A 22627-nucleotide genomic window follows, 5' to 3' on the forward strand; every position below is an offset into this window, starting at 1 on the left:
GACCAAAACTGTACACAGCATTCCTGATACCAATGTCTTGTGGAACAAATTCACTATTTACAGACACAATGCAAAGGAAAGCAGAATCACAGCTATGTTCACCAGAGCTGGCCTTTTTCATTGGTGCACAGACCCAGATGGTTTAGGCTCAGTCAGAACGGCTTTGATAAAGCTTAAGCACATATTGTTCAACAGAACTTGCCAGGGCAACTATGCCTAATTGACAACACTGAATTGCTTGAGTCACCCACCAAGCTGCAGATTATTGCAGAATAACTGTGAAACTAACATGCTCCCATTCACATACTGAACAAGTTTAGCTCTAGCTTTTTCACAATCCTTTCCTTGGGAAATACATTTCATGGAGCAGGACCTCAAGGAATCAATTCTGAAGAACTTAGAGGAAAGGAAAGTGATCAGGAACAATCAACATAGATTCACCAAGAGTAGGTCATGCCTGACTAACCTAACTGCCTTCTATGACGAGATAACTGGCTCTGTGGATGAGGGGAAAACAGTGGACGAGTTATTCCTTGACTTTATCAAAGCTTTTGATATAGTCTCCCATGGTATTCTTGCCAGCAAGTTAAAGAAGTATGGGCTGGATGAATGGACTGTAAGGTGCAATGGATCATCAGGCTCAATGGGTAGTGATCAATGACTCCATGTCTAGTTGCCTGCCGGTACCAAGCGGAGTGCCCCAAGAGTCAGTCCTGGGGTTGGGTTTGTTCAATATCTTCATTAATGATCTGGAGGATGGCGTGGATTGCACCCTCAGCAAGTTTGCAGATGACACTGAACTAGGAGCAGTGACAGATACGTTGGAGGATAGGAATACGATACAGAGGGACCTAGACAAATTAGAGGATTGGGCCAAAAGAAATCTGATGAGGTTCAACAAGGACAAGTGCAGAGTCCTGCACTTAGGACGGAAGAATCCCATGCACTGCTACAGACTAGGGACCTAGTGACTAGGCTGCAGTTCTGCTGAAAAGGACTTAGGGGTTACAATGGGCAAGAACCTGGATATAAGTCAACGGTGTGCCCTAGTTGCCAAGAAGGCTAAAGGCATTTTGGGCTGTAAGAGCATTACCAGCAGATCGAGGGACGTGCTCTATTCAGCATTAGTGAGGCCTCATCTGAAGTACTGTGTCCAGTTTCACTGTGACGCTTACCAGTCTAAAGACTTCTACAGTGTAAACTAACTTTAAGGCAAATGGAGTGAAATGATGCAAAAGGGACTTGGTGCTGTGTATCAGGAATTATTTCATCTGGAATAGTCTAGGGAAAGGATTGAGGCAGGACTGGAAAATAACACTAGATTGTTGATGTAGGCTCACCCTCCCATCATAATTGGGAAAGACTAAATACATCCTATCTAACGTGAGGTTATCCATGATACTTATTCACTTGGAACGTACCAATCTGATGCCAGGTTCCACTCTTCAGACTGCCTATAGCTTTGGAAGATTAAAGAGTTAACAAAGCTGACTACCTTAGGATTTCTCAATGTATTTCCACCTCCCATATTCTTGGCTGAATAGCTATAAATACTTTCCCCATTCTACTGCATTACAATAGCAGTTGGGTTTCCTTTCAGCTGTATTATTGCATCTGAGGTGTAGCAGAAGGGGATTTCAATGAGGGCCTGTAAACAGTACTATTCTCAGCCATCTCTCTAGCTCAAGAAGTGCCTTAAAATTAATGGGAAACTTTTCCGTGATCTTTTACTAAGGGTATGGCTACACTTGAAATTTCAAAGTGCTGCCGCGGCAGCACTTTGAAGTGTGAGTGTGGTTGGAGCGCCAGCGCTGGGAGAGAGCTCTCCCAGTGCTGCACGTAAACCACATCCTCTATGGGTGTAACTTGCAGCGCTGGGAGCCGTGCTCCCAGCACTGCGGCACTGATTACATTGAGGGTTTACAGTGCTGTATCTTGCAGTGTTCAGGGGGGTGTTTTTTCACACCCCTGAGCACGAAAGTTGCAGCGCTGTAAAGTGCCAGTGTAGCTAAGGCCTTAGACTGTTGAAGGTGGGAGCTTATCAAGGGATTTTGAGGAACCAAATAGCCTAGTAATCAGGGTTACAAAGTGAGGACCGCTGGCTTCTTTCTGGTTCTGCAGCTGGCTTATGCTGTAGCCATAGGTAACTGAGGGCTGCTGGAAGTGGCGGCCAATAAGTCCCGCGCTGCTTCCAGCAACTCCCATTGGCCTGGAGCAGAGAACCGCAGCCAGTAGGAGCCGTGATCAGCTGGACCTGCAGATGGGGCAGGTAAACAAATTGGCCCAGCCCACCAGGGGCTTTCCCTACACAAGCTGTGACCCTAGTTTGAGAAACACTGTTCTAAACAACCATGCTATATGTACAGCTAGTTTTGAATACTGTACACTCCTGATTATCCAAATAGCTGGAGGGGGGGACACAGATTTTATTTGGATAATCAGGAGCTTGGGTAATCAAAAGAACAGGAGCCATTCAGCAGCAGCGCGGCCTCCCCCACAACTGGGGGCTCTTCTTCTACCTCATAGTCTTGCCCAGGGGTCTCTACTCACTCCCATGACAGCAGGGCTGTAGAGGTCTCCCTGCCTCCCTCATTGTAGGATCCCAGAACATCTGGATTTCAGTCAAACAGCCTTTTAGTTGGAGCCCCTTAGCTCAAGTCAGCTGGCATGCGCCAGCCATGGGAGGCAGAGAAGGCTAGTGTAGACAGAAGGTCCCTGCTTCCCTTAGAATTGGCAGTCAGTTTCCAAATCAAACTCAAATCTGTTTTTAAAGTGGCTGTCCAGAGAGAAGAAAGTCAAGAACTTAAACTAATCTTGCATTTCTTACTGATATGCTCACCTAGAAATAATTGCCCTCATTACAGGCATGTGCTGAAAGGTAGCCTGCGGTGGTGCTGCCTCAGACTTCCTATCCACGGGCTCTCTCTCTCATCAGTACCCAGTGCAGAGAGAGGAGTGGAAAGAAAACCCAAACGATACCATAAGTAAAGCACTTGCAATCACAGCTGGAACTGAACAGTCGGCGCACAGGTCATTTATTCAAACTGAACAGTGAAATTAGAGCTACATTAATTTTAATGAGCTAGACCCCTCCAAATGCCTTGGATAGCTTTGAATATCTCAGTCAAAATGGATTATTCTTTGTAATACAAAAGCACCCAGAAGCCCCAATCAGAATTAGAGCCCTATTGTGCTTGGTGCTGAACAAATGTTACAGGGCTGGTGATCTTCTGATTTAGAACGGTTTAATGTCAGTAGAGTACAGACTTTCTGATTTAGAATGGTGATGAAACTGTGTTCTCCATTGAAGTTTTCTTTACTAAGGTGGTTGGAAGCAGGGTTGAAACTGGGTAGTTGGAGACCTTGTTCAATTTAAGTACAAAAGGTTCCAATAATAATTCTACTAAGTGCATTTAAAACCCAGCTAAGTATCCAGGGATGGCCCACTCCTGGAATATAATTAGTAGGACTTTCTCACCCTCCAAATGGCTCTGAGTGCTGCAGGATTTGTAAGATGACAGATTTGGAAATGAGGAGAACTATGCAAGTCACTTGCTGAAAAGGTTAAGTAGGTTTCCCAGTTTCTATGGGCCAATGACTTTTCTGAGGCAGAGCAGTTTAAAAACTATCCCTCAGGGAGTTTAGAAATTGGTAATGGTCACTAAGTCAACAGTTTGAAGGCAGCCCCAGTTAGGAGTCATTGACAGTTATTTCCTTTTTATAGCACTGTCTTAGGCTGTGTGAAATGATCTGTTCTCTGTTTATTTCTTGTGGATAGGTGTTTTTCTCACAAGCATGCACAGCAGCTCACTTTCCTCTTTGTCAGTCTTTGCAAAGATGCCCTGGTCTGACTACTCCAGTTAGCTCGGTATAATTTGGGTTTTATATTGTGCTTAGCATGACCTATTAGTCAGTTACATTTGCAGAGTGTCAAATGCAACATTGATTGAGTTTGATTGGAAGAAAAATATATCCCTGTCTCACTACTAGAACTGTTCAATGCTTTTATGAAAAAAATCTCCAAACCAGGCAAAACCCACCTGGTTTTCAGTTAAACCCTAAGCGTAGTCCTGGCTCAACAGGAGTTTCACCGAAGTTTACAAAACCTTTTCATGAACCTGAGCCAAATTATTTGGTGTGACAGGGAAAATCAGCACAAAGCTAATATGCTTGAGGTTCACTTAGGTTAAAATCTGGCTACAGAGAGGCTGACAAGGCAAAATTCTTCTTCCAGGCCTGGACTCCTTTGGCAAGAAGTGTTCAGGATGCTGCTTACCACACACAGTCACTTCAGGAAACTGAATTGGCTCCTGGGGATGGTAGGTGGATAATGTGCCTACATCCAGTTGGATCATAAGTTCCATTCTTTTATAAACTAATGAAAACTGAACCCACATTGTTGGACACTTTAGTAAACTCAGAAGTTTTGGTCAGAGATTTCTGCAAACCACCTACTTATATTTGGGGTTTCCCTTCAACTGTTCGCCAAGTTATGGCTTGAATTAGCCACAAAAGTCCAAAAGAGAACTCCAGAGAAACCATCAGCTATTGCCTAAGATTTGGGACAAATTATTTGAATCTATAGAGTATTATACTGTTGCCACCCATAGCCCAAAAGTCACCCTACTCTTGCTCAAACATTAGACTACATTGACTTACACGGTCGGTGAGTTTGGATGTATTTGCTGGGGGTTTTGATGTGTTAGGAAACTCACATTATGCAAGTTGCACCTAGCTTTATTAAGAGCTTCATACCACTACATCCTAGACACATTTCTTTCCATACTCCGGTCCCAGAATGTCTCTTTTTCCTGAGCTGATGTAGAGACACACTGTGTACAGTCCTAACTTACCCTCCTTTCCTGAGGTTTGGCTTGAACAAAGAAATCAAGATAAAGCTCTGCTCAAATCACTCCACAGGTTTGGCTGCTCCTTCAGGACTGAGATCCTTTCTCCCATTCCCACTCCCTGACATCTTTCTAGGGGAAGTCGCAAGTCACTCAGTGAAACGTTATAACCCACTTGATCCTGCTGGGACCGACAAAACTGCCAGTCTGAGTTCATTCATCAAAAATTCATTCTCAGAGGGTCATTATTTGTTTGTATTCCTGTTTGAGTCAGCAAACCAGGGAGCTGAAATAATACCATGTGACCAACGATACACTAAAAATGCTGAATGCCTTGTAGTAAATAATTCATAAGATGAACATGATTAGTCAAAACTGTCAAATATTTATGAATAACAAAGGGAATAACTTCATAATAAATAGTCTCACTGAATAATTTAGTTATAATAAAGTTTCACAAGCAATGCTGCAATGCACAAAGTCTAAAGCGAGAGAAATAATCTACTCATTTGCTGTTCTGCTGTATGTAATTACTGTTTGCAGAAACTAATGTGAATCTTCCTTTCGTCTCATTTACGTAGGTTCACAACAACGTCTGCACTGCTAATACCACACTGACCTGGTTTGCATTAAGAATTAACATATTCAAAATTGTGCTGATTAAATGGAGATTTAAAAAAAAAATTAAAAAGAACAAGTCTGGCCCAAACCACAATCATCAAGAACTCAGGGATATTAGTAACCGCAGCTGGCAGATTTCACATCCAATTCCTGCCTGATCTTCATTGAAAGAGACAAGACTTTAAGCATGGAGCCAAAGGCAAATGTAGAGTATAAACAATCTAGCTAGGAGTATTGTGAAGTAAACGTTTGCACTATTAAGACGTTAGATTCCTGATGTGATTTGTATTTTTTAAATAAAGGGGTGTCTGATATATGAACCAGGTCATGGCTTTTTAAAGGGGCAGAGGGAGAGGGGGGGAGATCAGGCAGAAATAATATTAAATCCAGCAAAATGGAGATCATCCTGTATTAAATACAAACAGAATTCTAGCAGCACAAATGGACACCTCCTAGGTTGCAGCCCAATTCCAAACAGCATTATTAACCAGTAGATTTTATATTTCAGAGGGTAAAGCTCTAAGAAACAGAAAGTAAAACAAACCACCAGGCAGGTACTGTGTGTTAATTCCCATAAACAACATAAAAGTTGGAAATGATTGAAAGACCTACCGAAAACAGGGTGGAATAGGCAGAGAGAGCAAATTTGATGCAGTAGTAATAGAGGAGGGAATCTTTCCCCTCTGATTCTTTTGTCATCTTTTCAGCTCACTGCTCTTGAGTGTGTGGATTGGGCACTGTCTCCTAGTCTCAGTGGCTGGAATAAAAAAAAAACAAAAAAAACCACCCTTAAACTTCAACTGCTCTCTACAACTTCCGCCTGGGAGGAACAGAAAGCAATTAGACAGGAGGCAGGAACATTAACCCTTTACTGCATTTATTGCCTAATGGAACTAGTGTGGATTTTTGTTTCTCAAACGAACGGGTCAAGATTCACTGCTTTTTTATTATTTCAGATGAATATGGATATTCATAAAATAGGTGCAATCAGAAACACAGGCAGCTGCCTACCCTTTGAGCTACATTCTTTTAAAAAAATAACTGTGTTACAGGCAACAAATCACAACAGGAGACACTTGTCTTGCCTTTTATGGCATAAAAAGCACACTACAATTCTGTGATCTCAGGGGTATTACTCACTTTCATAAAGCTCTGTTTACTTTTACAGATATGGATATTGAAGCATCAAGAGGTTAAGTAACTGCTCAAAGTCAAAGAGGGAGTCAGTGGCAGAGTTGGGAATACAAATCCAGATTTTCCACCTTCCAGTCTTGCATTCATCCTTTAGTTACCGGCTGTGACACATCCTCTGACAGCTGACATTATCTTTACACAGGGAAATGGGCTCATTGGTCTAAGAGTCAGCATTTTCCAATGAATGGGGTACAAGATGGGGAGGTAGACACCAAATATAGTGTGACAAAGTTCCTCCTCCATCTTGATGGGTCCTGCGCTTATTGGCAGATTTGCTCACCTCAGTGATCTTCCCCACAGTCTGGATCAACTCCTCCCATGTCTGATCAGGAGTTGGGAGGTTTGGGGGAAACCCGGGCCCGCCGTCTACTCCAGGTTCCAGCCCAGGGCCCTGTGGATCGTAGAGCTGTCTATAGTGCCTCCTGTAACAGCTGCATGACAGCTACAACTCCCTGGGCTACTTCCCCATGGCCTCCTCCAAACACCTTTCTTTATCCTCACCACAGGACCTTCCTCCTGGTGTCTGATAACGCTTGTACTCCTTAGTCCTCCAGCAGCACACCCTCTCACTCTCAACTCCTTGCACCTCTTGCTCCCAGCTCCTCACACCCCCCCCCCCAAACTGAAGTGAGCTCCTTTTTTAAACCCAGGTGCCCCGATTAGCTTGCCTTGATTGGCTGCACGTGATCTAATCGGCCTGTCTGCCTTAATTGGTTCTAGCAGGTTCCTGATTACTCTAGTGCAGCCCCTGCCCTGGTCAGTCAGGGAACAGAAAACTACTCACCCAGTGACCAGTATATTTGCCCTCTATCAGACTCCTGTATGGGCGTTGTCCGGGGTTCTCTGCTTGGTGTCCCCATCAGGTTCCCTTCATTTAGCCCTATGACCTCACTCCCGATCCTGCTTTTTCATTAGTTGTCCCACGGAATCATTTGGTGTCACAGACCTGTGGATCCTCCCCTTAGGCTGGGGGAGGTCCTTTAGAAGTAGGCTGGCCCACCTCCTGGATGCCAATAGGATCAGACTCCTGTACCCCACTTGTCTGGCTCTGTCAATAGATATTACAGTTTTGATCAGGATTTACTATGTGTAATATCAAGTATCAGGGGGTAGCCGTGTTAGTTTGTATCCACAAAAACAACAAGGACTCTGATGGCACCTTTAAAGACTAACAGATTTATTTGAGTATAAGTTTTTGTGGGTGAAAAACCACTTCTTCAGATGCATGGACTGAAAATTACAGATGAAGGCATTATATACTGACTCATGAAGAGAAGGGCGTTACCTCACAAGTGGAGAACCAGTGAGGACAGGGCCAAATCGATTAGGGTGGAAGTAGTCCACTCCCAATAATTGATGAGGAGGTGTCAGAAGCAAAGCTGCTCCTTCAGTAAATAGTCTAATAGGGTGGGATTTTCAGAAGCAGCCAGCAGAGTTTGATTTTTAAAATCAGGTGGGCTCCTAACTGTCATGTATTTTTGAAATTCTCATTCTTAACATTCAAGATATCATAGCCATGGAGAAAGAGAGCTCCAGCAATGACATATATGATGATTACTTAACCACAGTTCATTGAACATAGAGAAGATCTGGTCTGAATAAGTCAGAGAAACTGGTCTCCTTCACCGTCATGGAAATTACTCAATTGTATGTTATATTTGTAATACCGGGTATCTCAACGTGCCCTTTTGTTAGATCTTTTGTCCTTACTCTGCTGTTAGCATTTTTATTATTGGTATGCATTGTGGAGACACAATAAAGTATTCATCAAGAGCCTTCGCACCCACTGAGTTACTTCCAATTACTGCTTGTATAGCTTCCTCTCCAGCAATTTTCTCAGTGGGTTCTATTTTGCTACTTAGTATGTGACCCTGTTCCAAGTCATCTGGTTTCAGTTACGGTAACATTTAACAATGTCTGTACTTTAATGAAGCCCATATTAAGTAGAAGACTTAACAAAAGCAGGCTCATGGGCCAGACTCTCTGGTCTAAGTCCACTTCATGCGCTCAGGCACTACAAAATGGACAGATTCCAGCTGCAGGTGGCCATTGGAGAATTCCTTAGTAGAGGGGAAATCTCTGCTAGCACTTGGCTTGCAGAGGCTGCTCCTGTTGTACTCACCTCTCACCTCCAGCATTCCAAATGCTAGGTAGAAAGTGGGCAGAACCCTGTGCTTGCTCCTCCACTGGTGTAAAGTCATTGAGGGACCTCATGCCAGTGGCATGAAACAGAGATGCTCCTCAGCATCTCTCAAGTATTCTAGGACCAGACTGTGTGGGATCAGTTACATTGTTCTGTATTCAGCCTTGGTGTGTGGAAAACGTGAGCTATGGGCTCATGACCCAGAGGCTGCCAAGGCTTCCTGAGGGATAGCGATAATTTTTTATTCTGTTGGGGAAGCTGTTGCCTGTTAGCTCCCTCTAAGTGGATCTCATTTTCTTTCCTTATTCTCTGCCCTTCTCTAGTTTTTAAAGTGTATTTTATACAAATCAAGTATAATTATATGGCTATTAGCACAGTGACGGATTTTAATATGGTTATCAATGCGATGCTCCATAGCAGCACCTCTAGCCTCAGCTTTTGTTTTGTTTTAACGAACTAGCAGTAACAGCTCTGCAATGTTCTCTATATTGCTGACTTTTAAAAAAAAAAAAATGAAATGCTCTGGATGCTGATGAATTTCCTTTCCTTGTTCAATGTTCATGATTTCATCTGCCATGAAATGGGAAAGGCAGGCACTCCATTACATTGATTCAAAAGTAGTTCCAGACTTAGCTATGTCCCCAAGCCAGCTAGATCTGGGCAACATCCAGTCATTGTCTAATTGTGGGCCTCTAGGGTTCATTTTTGGGTGCGGACCCTCTGTCTGGCCCCCTTTCTAGAACTGTGGAGTCCCACGGCCCAGCTGCTCTAGAAACTGAACTCAGCTGGTCTCCTGAGCCTCCCAGTCATTATTCATGCTCTGCTAGAGTCCACCTCCATGGGTACGCTGGATTATCGTTTGGCTCTTCGGGGACACATGGAAGGTAAAGGAAGGCTTTGCACAAGAAAGCGCAGATGAGTTTTGAAACTTTAGGAAAACAGAAGCCTATATATTCTCACCCACCCTTCACCCCTCTTGTGAGGCCTTAGGCCCAGTCCGTGTGTCAGGCAGAAAGACTCTCTGCAGTCCTTCTCTCTGGCGGTGTTCAGCTAGTGAGAGTGAGGCGAGAGCAGGTCTTACCCTTATTACATAAGGTTAGATTCCTAACCCACTGACCAGCTTCAGAGCACCAGTCAGATGGTTAAAGTCCTAGCTACACACTCAAACTGCAAGACACGTTTTTTAAAAATGGCAGTTCGAATATCAAGGGACGATCACATTTTGATACCAACTCATACAGACTATCAGTGTCATTGGCACATTCTTTCACTGTAGATTCTCTAAGTACCTCTGTGAACTGTGGTTTTGTAACAGTAGTCAGTACACTCTAAGAGGAAATTCCCCAGGATTGTTTCAGGAGTTGCCTGCTGGAAAGGAATGTGGAGGAATTATTTTTCTTCTCTCACTAGCGTAACGGTAGAAAACCAGCTCTATGAGAAGTGCTGGGCTACACCTTGCATGGCTCAGAGGCTCTGATCCATTACCAGTCGTTTCTCCTCTAGGCTGCTGGTTTAAATCTGGCCCAGTTGAAAAATTACTGAAAATCATAAGCCATGTGTTGGTGGGTCAATGTCATTTCCTAGTGGATAAGTTCCAGATCACAAGAGCCAGAAGTGCTTCTGACACTAGTTTGCTCCCCACATTGATACCCTCAGCAGGGAGGCCAAAGACCAGGAGTCGAATTCTGAAGTAACTCGTTACCTTCAATGAGAATCGCAGACGCTCACTGTTAAATGCCCACATACATATATGAGAGCTCCCTTCTTCCGGATTAAGGGAAACAAGCACAAAAATAGAAACACCACAGTGCGAGCACATGCATCTCCATCACAGGCATTGGCAACTCTGAAAACAAAATGACTGCTGTCTCTGTACACAGGAAGCTGTGAGATCTTTGAAGAGAGGCATCACTCATTCACAGCTATATTTGCTGTGCACAGCACCTTTCTGGATCCAGCCCTGATTGAGAATGAATACTAAATTCTCTTTCAGAGGTGATCCCACAGAGATCAGGGTTGAGATGGCTGTGCAAACTTCTGCCATCCTCCACTGCTTGTGTTGGATCTATCCTAGGGCTAAACAGAGAAGTTCAGTCTTATGAGTGTCAACAATAAATTAACTAATGTCAATTGGAATTTTTTCATACCAAAACTAAGCGGTATTTGCACTAGTAGGAAATGTCTCACTATTGCACCATGATAGGTGCAGTTCTGCCCAGGATAGTGTAAACACCCTGGTGTTCTTACCATTGTGTCATCTAACCCTGTTTAGAGGAAGGAAGTCTAGACAATGCTGTGATAACACTGTTTGCTCGCTAACCCTAAGATCTGGTTGTTGCTACCACCAGTGGGAGATTTCCTCAGAAATGCTAGTGTGTAAAGAAGGTTTCGAAGTCCAGAACTAACAACTGGACACATTGGTGATGAGTCATTGCAATGAAATCAACTACAGAAAACCAAGAAACTGACTTTTTTTGGCAGGATTTAAAAACAAAACAAACAAAAAAGCACAGTCATTGATCCTAGTATTTCCTTAGCCCTATTTTTGTTATTCCAAACTTACAAAACTCCAGTGCCCCCCTGAGATTTGACAGGCCAGAACAAAGAGACAGTGGGATCAATAGGAACAGTCACTACCTTAAATTGCACAGAACAGTTTTCACAAGACACCCTTCACACACAGAAATTCAAACCTCTTACACTGCCCAACACGTGACATATAGATTAGAAGTGTCTGGGGAACTTTATTTTTATTTTGTAACAGCATTTTTTTTAATTGATTTGAGGTAAGAGGTGTCATAACCTATTCCCAGATTTGGACCTTAGCGTCCAAAATATGGGGGTTAGCATGAAAACCTCCAAGCTTAGTTACCAGCTTGGACCTGGTAAAGCTGCCACCACCCAAAAAATTAGAGTGTTTTGGGGCACTCTGGTCCCCCCAAAAACCTTCCCTGGGGACCCCAAGACCCAAATTCCTTGAGTCTCACAAGAAAGGGGAATAAACCATTTCCCTTCCCTTCTCCCTTCCAGTATTCCCTCCCTGGGTTCCTGGAGAGATACACAGAAGCAAGCCCCATGAATCTAAACAGAGGAATTCTACCCTCTCTATTTTCAGCCCTGGAAAACACAAGCACCGAGAGAGAGCCAAGCTCCCCCCCACCCACGCGCCCTTCACCCAGAGGGAATGCAAAGTCAGGCTAGTAAATCTAACACACACAGATTTCCCCCTGACTTCCTCCTCCCACCAATTCCCTGGTGAGCTACAGACTCAATTCCCTGGAGTTCCCCACTAAAGAAAAACTCCAACAGGTCTTAAAAAGAAAGCTTTATGTAAAAAGAAAGAAAAATACATAAAAATGGTCTCTCTGTATTAAGGTGACAAATACAGGGTCAATTGCTTAAAAGAAATATGAATAAACAGCCTTATTCAAAAGAACACAATTCAAAACACTCCAGCAACTACACACATGTAAATACAAAATAAAAAACCTATAAATCACTATCTTATCTTTTGTACTTACAACTGGGAAACAGAAGATTAGAAAGCAGGAGATAGAAAAATCCTTCCCATAGCCGAGAGGGACAGACAGAACACAAGAACAAAGGACTCACACACAAACTTCCCTCCACCCAGATTTGAAAAAGTCTGGTTTCCTGATTGGTCCTCTGGTCAGGTGTTTCAGGTTACTCCTTTCCAGGTGTAAGAGACATTAACCCTTAGCTATCTGTTTATGACAAGAGGTCAGGAGGTGAGACCAATAATGGGATTAACCAAACCAGCACACAATACTGAGAGGTGGGAACACAAAGATGGTAGCAAACTTTATTACTGCTTAAAACATGTTATATTGCATTATGCCAAATCTCACAAAGGAAGCAGTGGAAGTCCTGTCATTTGGAACATGTAAAACTAGAATGGATGAAATGTAATGTATTGAACAATGCCCTCCAGCAGATGAACTACAGAAGATAAAAGCCTTACTACTACTTCCACAACTTAGATCTAATCCATTAGCTCAAGTGGTATAAGCTAATGGTTAATGGAGAACAGGAAGTCCATATTTATGCAGTGTATGAGGAGCTCATTATAGAAGCCCTAAAAATTACACTCTAGGGGGGGAATTCTGCACTAGCAGAGGGATTGACACTGACTCTAATAGAACTTTTCCATCTCATATTTTGTATGAAATTTGCTATGCAAAACACTAGGGCCAGTGCAATTCCATCAGGATAGGTGTTTGAGAGGAGAAGTCAGCTGAGGACCAAATTTCTTTTTAGTTTATACCTTACACAAAACCCATCAGCTTCAGAGGGATTGCAAGGCAGGGGGCAGTTCTGGATATATTGGAGTCTGTTTTAAACAAGCTTTCCAAAGTTTGGATCAGCCAGCCCGTCAGGGTCAGGAACAGTTGTCGATGTCACATTACTGACAAGAGCAATAACAATGCATCAGCAACAAGCGATGCATTACATGCTCCACTCGCCATGAACTGAACAGTTACCCATAGGAAAGCGAGTCCCACAAGTCAACACAGCCTGCTACTTACTGTGCATCTTTGCAACACCACAACATGCTCCTTTCTACTTCACTTCATTTTGATCCTTTTAAGTAAATAACATCAAAAAGATTCACAGCTGTATGATTTTATTGAGTAATTTTGAGATGCTTCTGCTGATACCTCGTGGGGGTGTTCAAATGAAGCAAAGCATGATGGCTGGGACTGCATTCTGGGGGCCTTTAATAACGCACTCCTGAGATGCTTTTGAAGGCATGAGGCCACAGCAGTTCTGTTTGTGCAGCTCTGTTCCTAACCAGTATCACTGACTTTTTAAAAAAGATTGTTAAGAACATAATTGGGAGTATGTGCAATAATGACAGGCCTCTGCCAGGGAAAGAAAAGCCTAGACACATGTGTTATTAATTGGGTTGTGAATAGGCATTGGCTTCTGTGGAATTACTGTCTATGACCAGGTTCTCTTATCTGCTCCCCCAAGCAGAAGCCAGACAAAAACAGAGCTGGATTCTAGGTGAGAAAGGAGAGGATAGTACTAGAGCCAGAAATACTACCTCTGTTGGTACTCTGCAAAGGCAGCTTCACTGGAGCTCTATTAAGTAAGGCTCCACAGGTATTCCGGAGGAGCAGTTACTCTCTGAAACATGATCCCCTTCTGACCAGTGACTAATCTATAACACATCACTGAACCTGGCAGGATCCCCTCCACAGCTATTACTGTGAAGCTTTGAGGCAAAGATGAGAAGGGGAAGGGAGACAGTGCCAGCAGTGTGAAGAGACAAGGTCCTTGTAGGTCTCCTAAAAATCGATTTCTATAATATCGACCTAATTTCATAGTGTAGACAGACCCTGAGATTCTCCATGGAGCTCAGGGCATCTGCTAGTTTTGGGAACACCAAAGCTATGGAGTCTCCCACACTATGCACATGCAAAAGCTATGTGGGGAAGAAAGTGGTCCTTAAGACATAGCAAGTGGTATTAGACTATCAACCTAAGTATCAGCCTAGGATAAGACACAAATGGATAAGACACAAATGTTTATGTCTCCCTCCCCCCGCCAAGTTTATCTTCCTTACTTTCACTAGGATTTTAAATATCACTGTACCGATACTGCTGTACCATGCCACTGTAAAAGTGCTCGTGTAGCCGCTCTATGCCGATGGGAGAGAGCTCTTCCATTGACATAATAAAATCCCCCAAATGAGCGGTGGCAGCCATGTTGGCCATAGATCATCCCCTGCCTACATAGTGCTGTGCAGATGAGTGCTTATGCTGGCAAAACTTATGTCGCTCAGGGGTGTGAAAATACACCCTCCCAAGTGACATAAGTTTTGCCAACACATGTGGAAGTGTAGACATGACCTTAGTTAACACTGGTTAATTTAACATGGGTTAAAAATACATCTCTTTTCCTAGTCAAAGCAAGACCACAATGGATACTTGATCTACACACAGGCCTCACCAACCCATGCCTTTTTTATTGGCTTAACTGTTTTGGTTGCACTGAAATTCTCTTTGGAAATAATTATCAGTACAACCAATCCAGTTATATCAATATAAGGTGCCTTAGACCAGTATAGCTTACTCCCCTTCCTGTACTGGAATAAGAGCCTGTCTATACTGCTATAGTGCTTCAGTGAAGACGCTACATACACCAACGGAAGAGGTTCTCCTGTCAATGTAGGTACTCCAGCTCCTTAAGAGGCAGTAGCTAGGCTGATGGGAAAATTCTCCTGTTTACTTACTGTGGTCTATACGAGCGGCTAGGTTAGTTTAATTGCATTGCTCAGGAATGTGGACTTTTCACACCCTTAAGTGATGGTATTATAAAGACCTATTTTCCTGTTGTAGACCACGCCCAAGTTATAACCACATAAACAGCTTTATTCCAGTATAACTGCATCTACCGTATGTGTTTGTACTGAATTATACTGGCATAGGTAAAGCGGTATGATGTTTGCATTTAGACGAGCCCACAGCCTTATAATGAAATAACTGAAGGTGTGAATTAATACTGATTTAGTTATTTCAGTTCCAGCTTATGGGTACACAATCCTTGCCCCAAAGATTCTAAACAGACCAGACAGACAAAGGGCCAGGCAAATATTAACTATCTCTATTATATTAGTTGAGGCAGATTTTTTTTTTTAGCCTGTATATTCAATATTCAGTTAGGCTGTCTCAAGTTCATCCTCTCTGTTTAAGTGTTAGATAAAGTACATTGGGATATCACTATTTCTTTCACATAAGGAAAAATCTTATGGATAAACAAGCCGTGACGTGAGATATCTGGGAAGAGAAAGTAACTGGAAAAGTCAGTCTTATTTTAAACATTGATCTTTCAAGAGGGAATATAATTTGATTGTCTAACAAAGTGGGTTTTTTAAGTAAGCATCAGAAGCAGATCTCAGACATGCAAATATATGACACATTTTTCACGTTATTTCCCCTTCCTTACTAGGTATGTGACTATTTTACAAAATCCAGAACAGCTTTAATTTCATGAAATTGCTAACAAGAGCTCATTACTTGGCCTTGCATAGTTGTAAAATAAATAAATAAATAAATAAAATTACAAAAAAACAAAAACCACCTAAAGGGAAAGTGGTTTCAGGCTTGACTCATCTGACATCAGATAAGCATGTTAAGGAAATGGTCATTGGCAGAAAGAATTCATTAAAAAGAACAAGTTCTTCCCCTGATCTTTTACCCTGTGCGGACTATAGCAGTCAAATCCCACAGCAATAGCCAGATGTCAGTTTAGCTGGTATTGGAGTAATGTCTGATTAAAAATGGGACTCAGTCTCTCTAGTCTCATTTCCTTTAATCACAACTTAGTTAGTGCTTTAAATGTTGTTGATGTGGTATTTCGGCAAAGCCAATATTTCTCTTCACAGGATAATCCCAGGCATGAACAAGAGAAAGGCATTTTGACCATGTTATGCAAAGGCTAAGAAAATACTGCATTCAGAAAAATATACTGCATAATATTTACTTGTCCTTAAAGGGAGACTTATCAAGCCAAGTCATTTTCAGGCATTCCTGACTCGTGTTACTAACTGTTTAGATAAGGAAAATGGGAAATTCTAGAGGGTTGATTTAATTGTCCTCCATGAACTTATCTAATTTTTTTGAACCCAGTTATACTTTTGGCCTTTGCAACATGGGAATGGGAAGAGACTGTCTGGGACAGAGTACAGCAGAACGGGATCAAGGGGTTATAGTGGATCACAAGCTAAATATGAGTCAACAGTGTGATGCTGTTGCAAAAAAAGCAAATGTGATTCTGGGATGCATTAACAAGTGTGTTGTGAGCAAGACACGAGAAGTCATTCTTCAGCTCTACTCTGCGCTGGTCAGGCCTCAGCTGGAGTATTGAGCCCAGTTCCGGACACTGCATTTCAAGAAAGATGTGGAGAAATTGGAGAGGATCCAGAGAAGGGCAACAAGAATGATTAAAGGTCTTGAGAACATGACCTATGAAGGAAGGCTGAAAGAATTGGGTTTATTTAGTTTGGAAAAGAGAAGACTGAGAGCGGACATGATAGCAGTTTTCAGGTATCTAAAAGGGTGTCTTAAAGAGGAGAGAGAAAACTTGTTCATCTTAGCCTCTAAGGATAGAACAAGAAGCAATGGGCTTAAACTGCAGCAAGGGAGGTTTAGGTTGGACATTAGGAAGGAGATCCTAACTGTCAGGGTGGTTAAACACTGGAATAAATTGCCTAAGGAGGTTGTGGAATCTCCATCTCTGGAGATATTTAAGAGTAGGTTAGATAAATGTCTGTCAGAGATGGTCTAGGCAGTATTTGGCCCTTCCATGAGGGGAGGGAACTGGACTTGATGACCTCGAGGTCCCTTCCAGTCCTAGAATCTATGAATCTATGAAACATCCCCTGGCAATGAGTTCCACAGGTTCACTATGTGTGAAGTAGTACTTCCTTATGTATGTACATTACTATTTACATGATAATAGATTATGGTCTTCATTTCACTTAGCTTTGCCAGTGAAACTAGAATGATAAGTTTCATTTTAGGGACTCATCCTTCCCCCCATTGAAAACAATGATAAGTGTCCTATTGATTTTATAGGAAGCTGGATCTGGCTCTTAGGGTACGTATTTACAGCTAAAAAAGGAAAAAAGACGACCTGATCTCAGAGCCCAGGTCAACTGACTCAGGCTGCGGGGCTTTGGCCGCACGCCATGTAGACATTTAGGCTCTGGCTGCCTGAGGTCTGAAAACTGGCAAAGGAGAGGGTCTCAGAGCCGTATACTGCTATTTTCAGCCCTGCCACTCAAGCTCAAGTCAATTCTCCAGGCTGAGAGTTCCTGCAGGGTTTTTGTGGGGTTTTTTTTTGGTGTGTAGATGTACCCTTAGGGCCTAACTCTGCAAACTCTCATTTGTAGGAGTGGTTCCACTGAGCTCAATGAGAGTTTGAGAGAGAGTAAGGACTAGTCATGTGAGTAAGGGTTCACAGAACTGCATTTTTAGAGCTTGATCCAAATATCACTGAAGTCGATGGAAACATTCTGACTGATTTCAATGGGTTCTAGATTAGGCCCTCAATCCTACAAGTTGATGAGCAGACTGAGCCTAATCTAGAAAAGCACTTAAGAACATAAGTGGTCCCAAAATGACTTGACCTGGATTTATTTGTTTAAAATCTCTGACTCCCTGTAACAGGTTGGACTCACTACTGCAAGCCTCCTGCTGGTTTTTCTGGGAATTAGCTCTGTCCAACTCTGAAGCGCCCTTTGCAGGTGGTGTTTCACCTGTTGTTTGCTCTGCTGTTTCCTTTGAGGGCCTACATCACTCCTGGACTGCAGCATCCTCTTCAGGGCGTGGCCCTTTGGCTGTGCCCCACCTCTCTTGTCTCCCCTCCTTCCGGGGGAGCCAGCAGTTCTTCGTTTGGCTTCTTGCCACAGTGGCGAACTAGAGCCTGTAGTCTAGCCAGAGCCAGTTCCAGGCACCAGTGCAGCAAGCAGGTGCTTGGGGTGGCCAATGGGAAGGGGCAGCACGTCCGGCTCTTCGGCAGTGGGTCCCTCAGTCCCTCTTGGAGGGAAGGACCTGCCACCGAAAAATGAAGTGGCGGCAGTAGAGCAGCCGCCGAAGTGCTGCCGATCACTATTTGTTTGTTTTTTCCACTACTTGGGGCAGTGTAGCGGGGTGGTTACTCACTCCTGCCCTTTGGGGCTTAAAACAGCCCAGGAGAGGGCCGTGGCTGGGGCAAGAAGGGCTTAAAAGCTGCAGCTCTAAAAGCTGGGCTGATTGGAGAAGTGGCAGCAGCTGGGCCACAAAAGGCCAGGGAAGCCAGGAGCAAACAGTCTCTCTCTGCCTTTAGAGGGAGAAGGGCCTGGCTGCTGGGGAGTGTACCTGGGTGCCCAAGGGGGAGCAGGGCTGGGGAAAGGCAAGAGGAGCTGGGAGCTCTGGCCTGGAAACCTCCTCCCAGGCTGCAGGCCTACGGTAAGGTCAGCTGGGTACTGGGGTTGAAAAGGGGCAGCCCATGGGTAGGCAGAGGCATCAGGTCCAAACCCCTTTTGCCTATGATAAGTGGCTGATACTGCAGTCAGTCCCAGTGAACGGAGGCTAGATGGAGACTGGGCAGTAGCCAAAACTGAGGCAAAGTGGGGATAGTGGGTTGGGTGTTCCCCAGGGAGGGGAGACCCAGATTGGTGAGGCACTGCCAGGGGGCAGCACCCCAGTTAAAAGGGCACCGGGGTCCAGGGAGGGACATGAGGGCCAAGAGGACAGGCGGGTAACTGGCCTGCAGAGGGCGCTCCTGGCTGGAAGTGAGCTAGTTCCTGAGGACGACCAGCAGGAGGTGCTGCAGGGGTGAGTCCGCACATCTACAGATAGCTATGATCAAAACCAGCCTTTGAGACTTGATGAAAGAATAAGATAAAGAATGAGAAAAACAATTTAAGAAAACAAGCATTCAAACAATAATAGATTACAGCATGACGGTGCAAAACTCATTGGTCCCAACGAAAGAAAATCACTATATAAACAGGGTGCCTGGGGGTTCTTCCTGCCAAGACTTCCCCGGAGCATCACGTTACGACCAACAGAACTCAGCTCCTACCTCCCTGTGATCAACCTAGCTGGCCACTAGATTGATCCAGACTCTGGACTGGTAACTCTAACACTGACTGGCGGGACCGTGTGTGTGCATGATTAAATGCATATGCTAATTGTTGTATCTTCAATAAACATGGCATATTGCCTTTTCCCCTGAAAAAGATCTCATGTGCTTCTTATAAGCATAACATTTTTGGAGGAGAATTGCAAAAGAGGGAAAACATGCACCATGATTGTTGAAAATACAGCTAAAAGATATACCATATGTATAAAGTGATTGCTCATTCAGGTGTGCACACCCCCGGTTGTAGAGGTGCCGGGCAATAGTGGGAGGATTAGAGTCCTCTCTCTAACCCATTTGTCAGGGAAAACTATACAGATAGATATAAACTGTTTGTACAAACTGTCTAGGTATATACACCCCAGGTCGTAGAGGTGCCGAGCCCCAAGTGGGAGTATTACAAGAGAGCTGGTCTAGAAACTTTTAATAGCATTTAATATGGAAGGTGAATAAAACCTTTGAGGACCGGAGGAGTTGGGCATCTGAGTGTTAAAGACAGAAACACTTCTTTAAACAGCTTTCACGTTAAGTCTGCAGCTTTGGGGCACGTGGTTCAGACCTTGGGTCTGGGTTGGAGCAGACTGGTGTGTCTGGCTCAGCAAGACAGGATGCTGGATTCTCAGGCTGGCAGGGAAAGCAGGGACAGAAGTAGTCTTGGCACATCAGTTGGCAGTTCTCAAGGGGGTTTCTGTGATCCAACCCATCACAGTATTCCTCCACTGCTGTCCCAGCAGCCAGGAACTGTGGGGTATGCTCGCCGCCTGAGGTGGCTTGGAGCTTCAGGGACCACCAGAGGCTGCTGGGGTACCCCGCAGCTCCCTGCCCCTGCCAGTGGGGTGGGGGAATGGGATGACCCTGAAGCTCCTGACCACTATAGACTGAAGTCACGGAGGTCACTGGAAGTCATGGATTCCGTGAATTCTGTGAACCTCCGGGACTAAATCGTAGCCTCTCTTATAAGCAATTGAAAACAGGATCTGATAAATGGGAAGGAGATGTCAAGCAACCTTAAATGTAAGTGGCATTACCCACTCTGCCTAACACACTCACTCCTCATTCAAGGAACGTTAGTATCAACTTTAGAATGATATTTAATAAGCAAGTTGTTCCACTCAGGACCCACATCTTGTTGCACTATCAATCATTTACTAGACTTCTCCCACTGCATTGGGCTGGTAATACAGGAAGTGGCTGTAGCCAGCAACGTACAGAAGCCTCCCCTGCAGTATTCCCTCTTTGAGATGTCACCGATCCACTACAATAGCAGATGTGTTTATTTTTATACAATGGCTTCAATTTACACATCCCATTTGGTAGCTCAATTCCATAATCATGGCTACAAAAATTTGCTGTTTTCTGAAATGCTCAGTTAATGCTCTTCCCACACTGATGGAATGAACTAAAACAGCTTGTGTTTAACACCATTTGTTTAGCCATGTTACTATTGCCAGAGGGTGTTTTAGCAGCACAGACAAATTCTCAGGAGTTCTCAGAACCATGTTCAAGACTAACTCCCCTTCTCCATCCTAGAAGAGTTGGTGCCTGAGGGTTCTGAACTGCTGCTGAACTGAGACCACAAAAGCGTATCCCCCAGGCTTTGGAGAGAATATTGGTGTTTTAGATCTGAGGCCAGATCCACATTGTATAAATGGCTCATGTATTTAAGGACTAAACAAAAATACTGGAGCCAAACTTTGGAGTCTTCAGAATCTGAATCTAGATTTTTGTAGCATCTAATCTGAGGTCGTCTAATTTCAACCTGTTTCTAAAACATGGTTTGAAAATTGGTTTATACCCACACTAGACAAGCACCCCAGTTTTATACAAGTTTTAGCAGGAAGGATACTTACTAGGGGGATGGACCAAATTCAGTAGGAAAGACATAGGTTCCTCCCAGAAGGGTACTTGCCTTGTTGCTGTTTGGCCTATTGCAACCACTTAGCTCCAATCTTGCATTTGGCTTGACCAGAACTCTAGCCTAAACCTGATTTGGATCTGGATGCTGCTTCTTGGCTCATCTCTGATATATGCAAGTTTAGTTCCCAATGAGACATTATGCCCATTTCTTTTTTTAAAAGGATGTTGCAGCATGTGAAACATACAGAAGAAAAAAAACACTTTCTGTTACATGCTGTTTTGCTTCTCAAACATCTTTCAGATCCTTCAGTTTTTACAGTGTGTGGGTGCAGAGATTACAGGCATATTTTCAACTCATCGCACAGATAAATAGTTGAGTTTGGTGACTAATTTCCCACACACTCAGCTAAATATATAACCTGTTTTCTTCATCTTAATTAGCGAGCTAATTTAATGCTTAGAAAGTGAGGGAGAAAAGACACTTTGTTGAACTAGGAGTAACACAGGCAGGTGTTGTTAAAGGCAGCCAACATACAGTACCTATGAACTTAATCTCAACCAGCAGAACCACCAGATAATCCATGCCTGATACCCCAAGGACACCCCTTGCTCCTGCCCTGTTCTGTAAATGCTTCTCAAGGCCTTCAAGTCCCTCAGGCATCTTGAAACCTGGGCTCTCATATAGTTACGCCAATCTGCCTTGACCTGGAGCACGTGTGGGCATGTGTACACTGCAGCAGGCAGCGAGGCTCCCAGCATGAGTAGACAGACTCATGCTAGCAAAACTGGAGCTAGAATGCTAAAAATAGCACTGTGGATATTCCCATTGAGGCTGGAGCTTGGGCTCTGAAGCATAGGCGACTGGATCAGGTTGAGAGCCTGACTTTCTGCTGGAGCGGGAACATCCATCTTGCTACTGTTAGCACACTAGCATGAGTCTGTCTGCTCAGGCTAGAAAACTCACTCCCAGCAGCAGTGTAGACACACTCCTTGAGTCCTGCTATACCAATCTGGTCTCTACACAGCTCACATAGCAGAGCTGGCAGTTTGAATTGTTTGGCCCAACGGACCTGCTTCTGAGCAATTCAGAGCCATTTGTTCCTGGCAGTTCTGACACCACACAAGTGTGATGTTATCTGGCCTCTAGGGTGGCACTCACTGGTTTTGATTGTAAATTCTTCAAAGGAGAAACCTTTGAGGACCTGGGGAACAACATCTAGCTCTGAGACCAAGATGGGGCAGCCCATGCTGTCCCAATTTGAAGACTGCCAGGGCCTAGTTTGACCCCCCCACACACACACCTCCCAAGCAC

The 22627-nt window shown here is 43.8% G+C and overlaps 1 protein-coding gene across 2 annotated transcripts in view; it reads right to left on the reverse strand.

Moving 5' to 3' along the window:
* Positions 1–6202, reverse strand: part of LOC115646278 (tetraspanin-15-like) — a 221497-nt gene extending 215295 nt beyond the window's left edge. For both annotated transcript variants that reach the window (XM_030551930.1, XM_030551929.1), the window contains exon 1: positions 6081–6202. In XM_030551930.1, the coding sequence (XP_030407790.1) occupies positions 6081–6167 (87 nt within the window). In that variant the 5' untranslated portion in view covers positions 6168–6202. The remainder of the gene's footprint in view (positions 1–6080) is intronic.
* Positions 6203–22627: the final 16425 nt, after the last annotated feature.

This window comes from Gopherus evgoodei, chromosome 2, assembly GCF_007399415.2.
Source record: "Gopherus evgoodei ecotype Sinaloan lineage chromosome 2, rGopEvg1_v1.p, whole genome shotgun sequence".
Taxonomy (NCBI): Eukaryota; Metazoa; Chordata; order Testudines; family Testudinidae; genus Gopherus; species Gopherus evgoodei.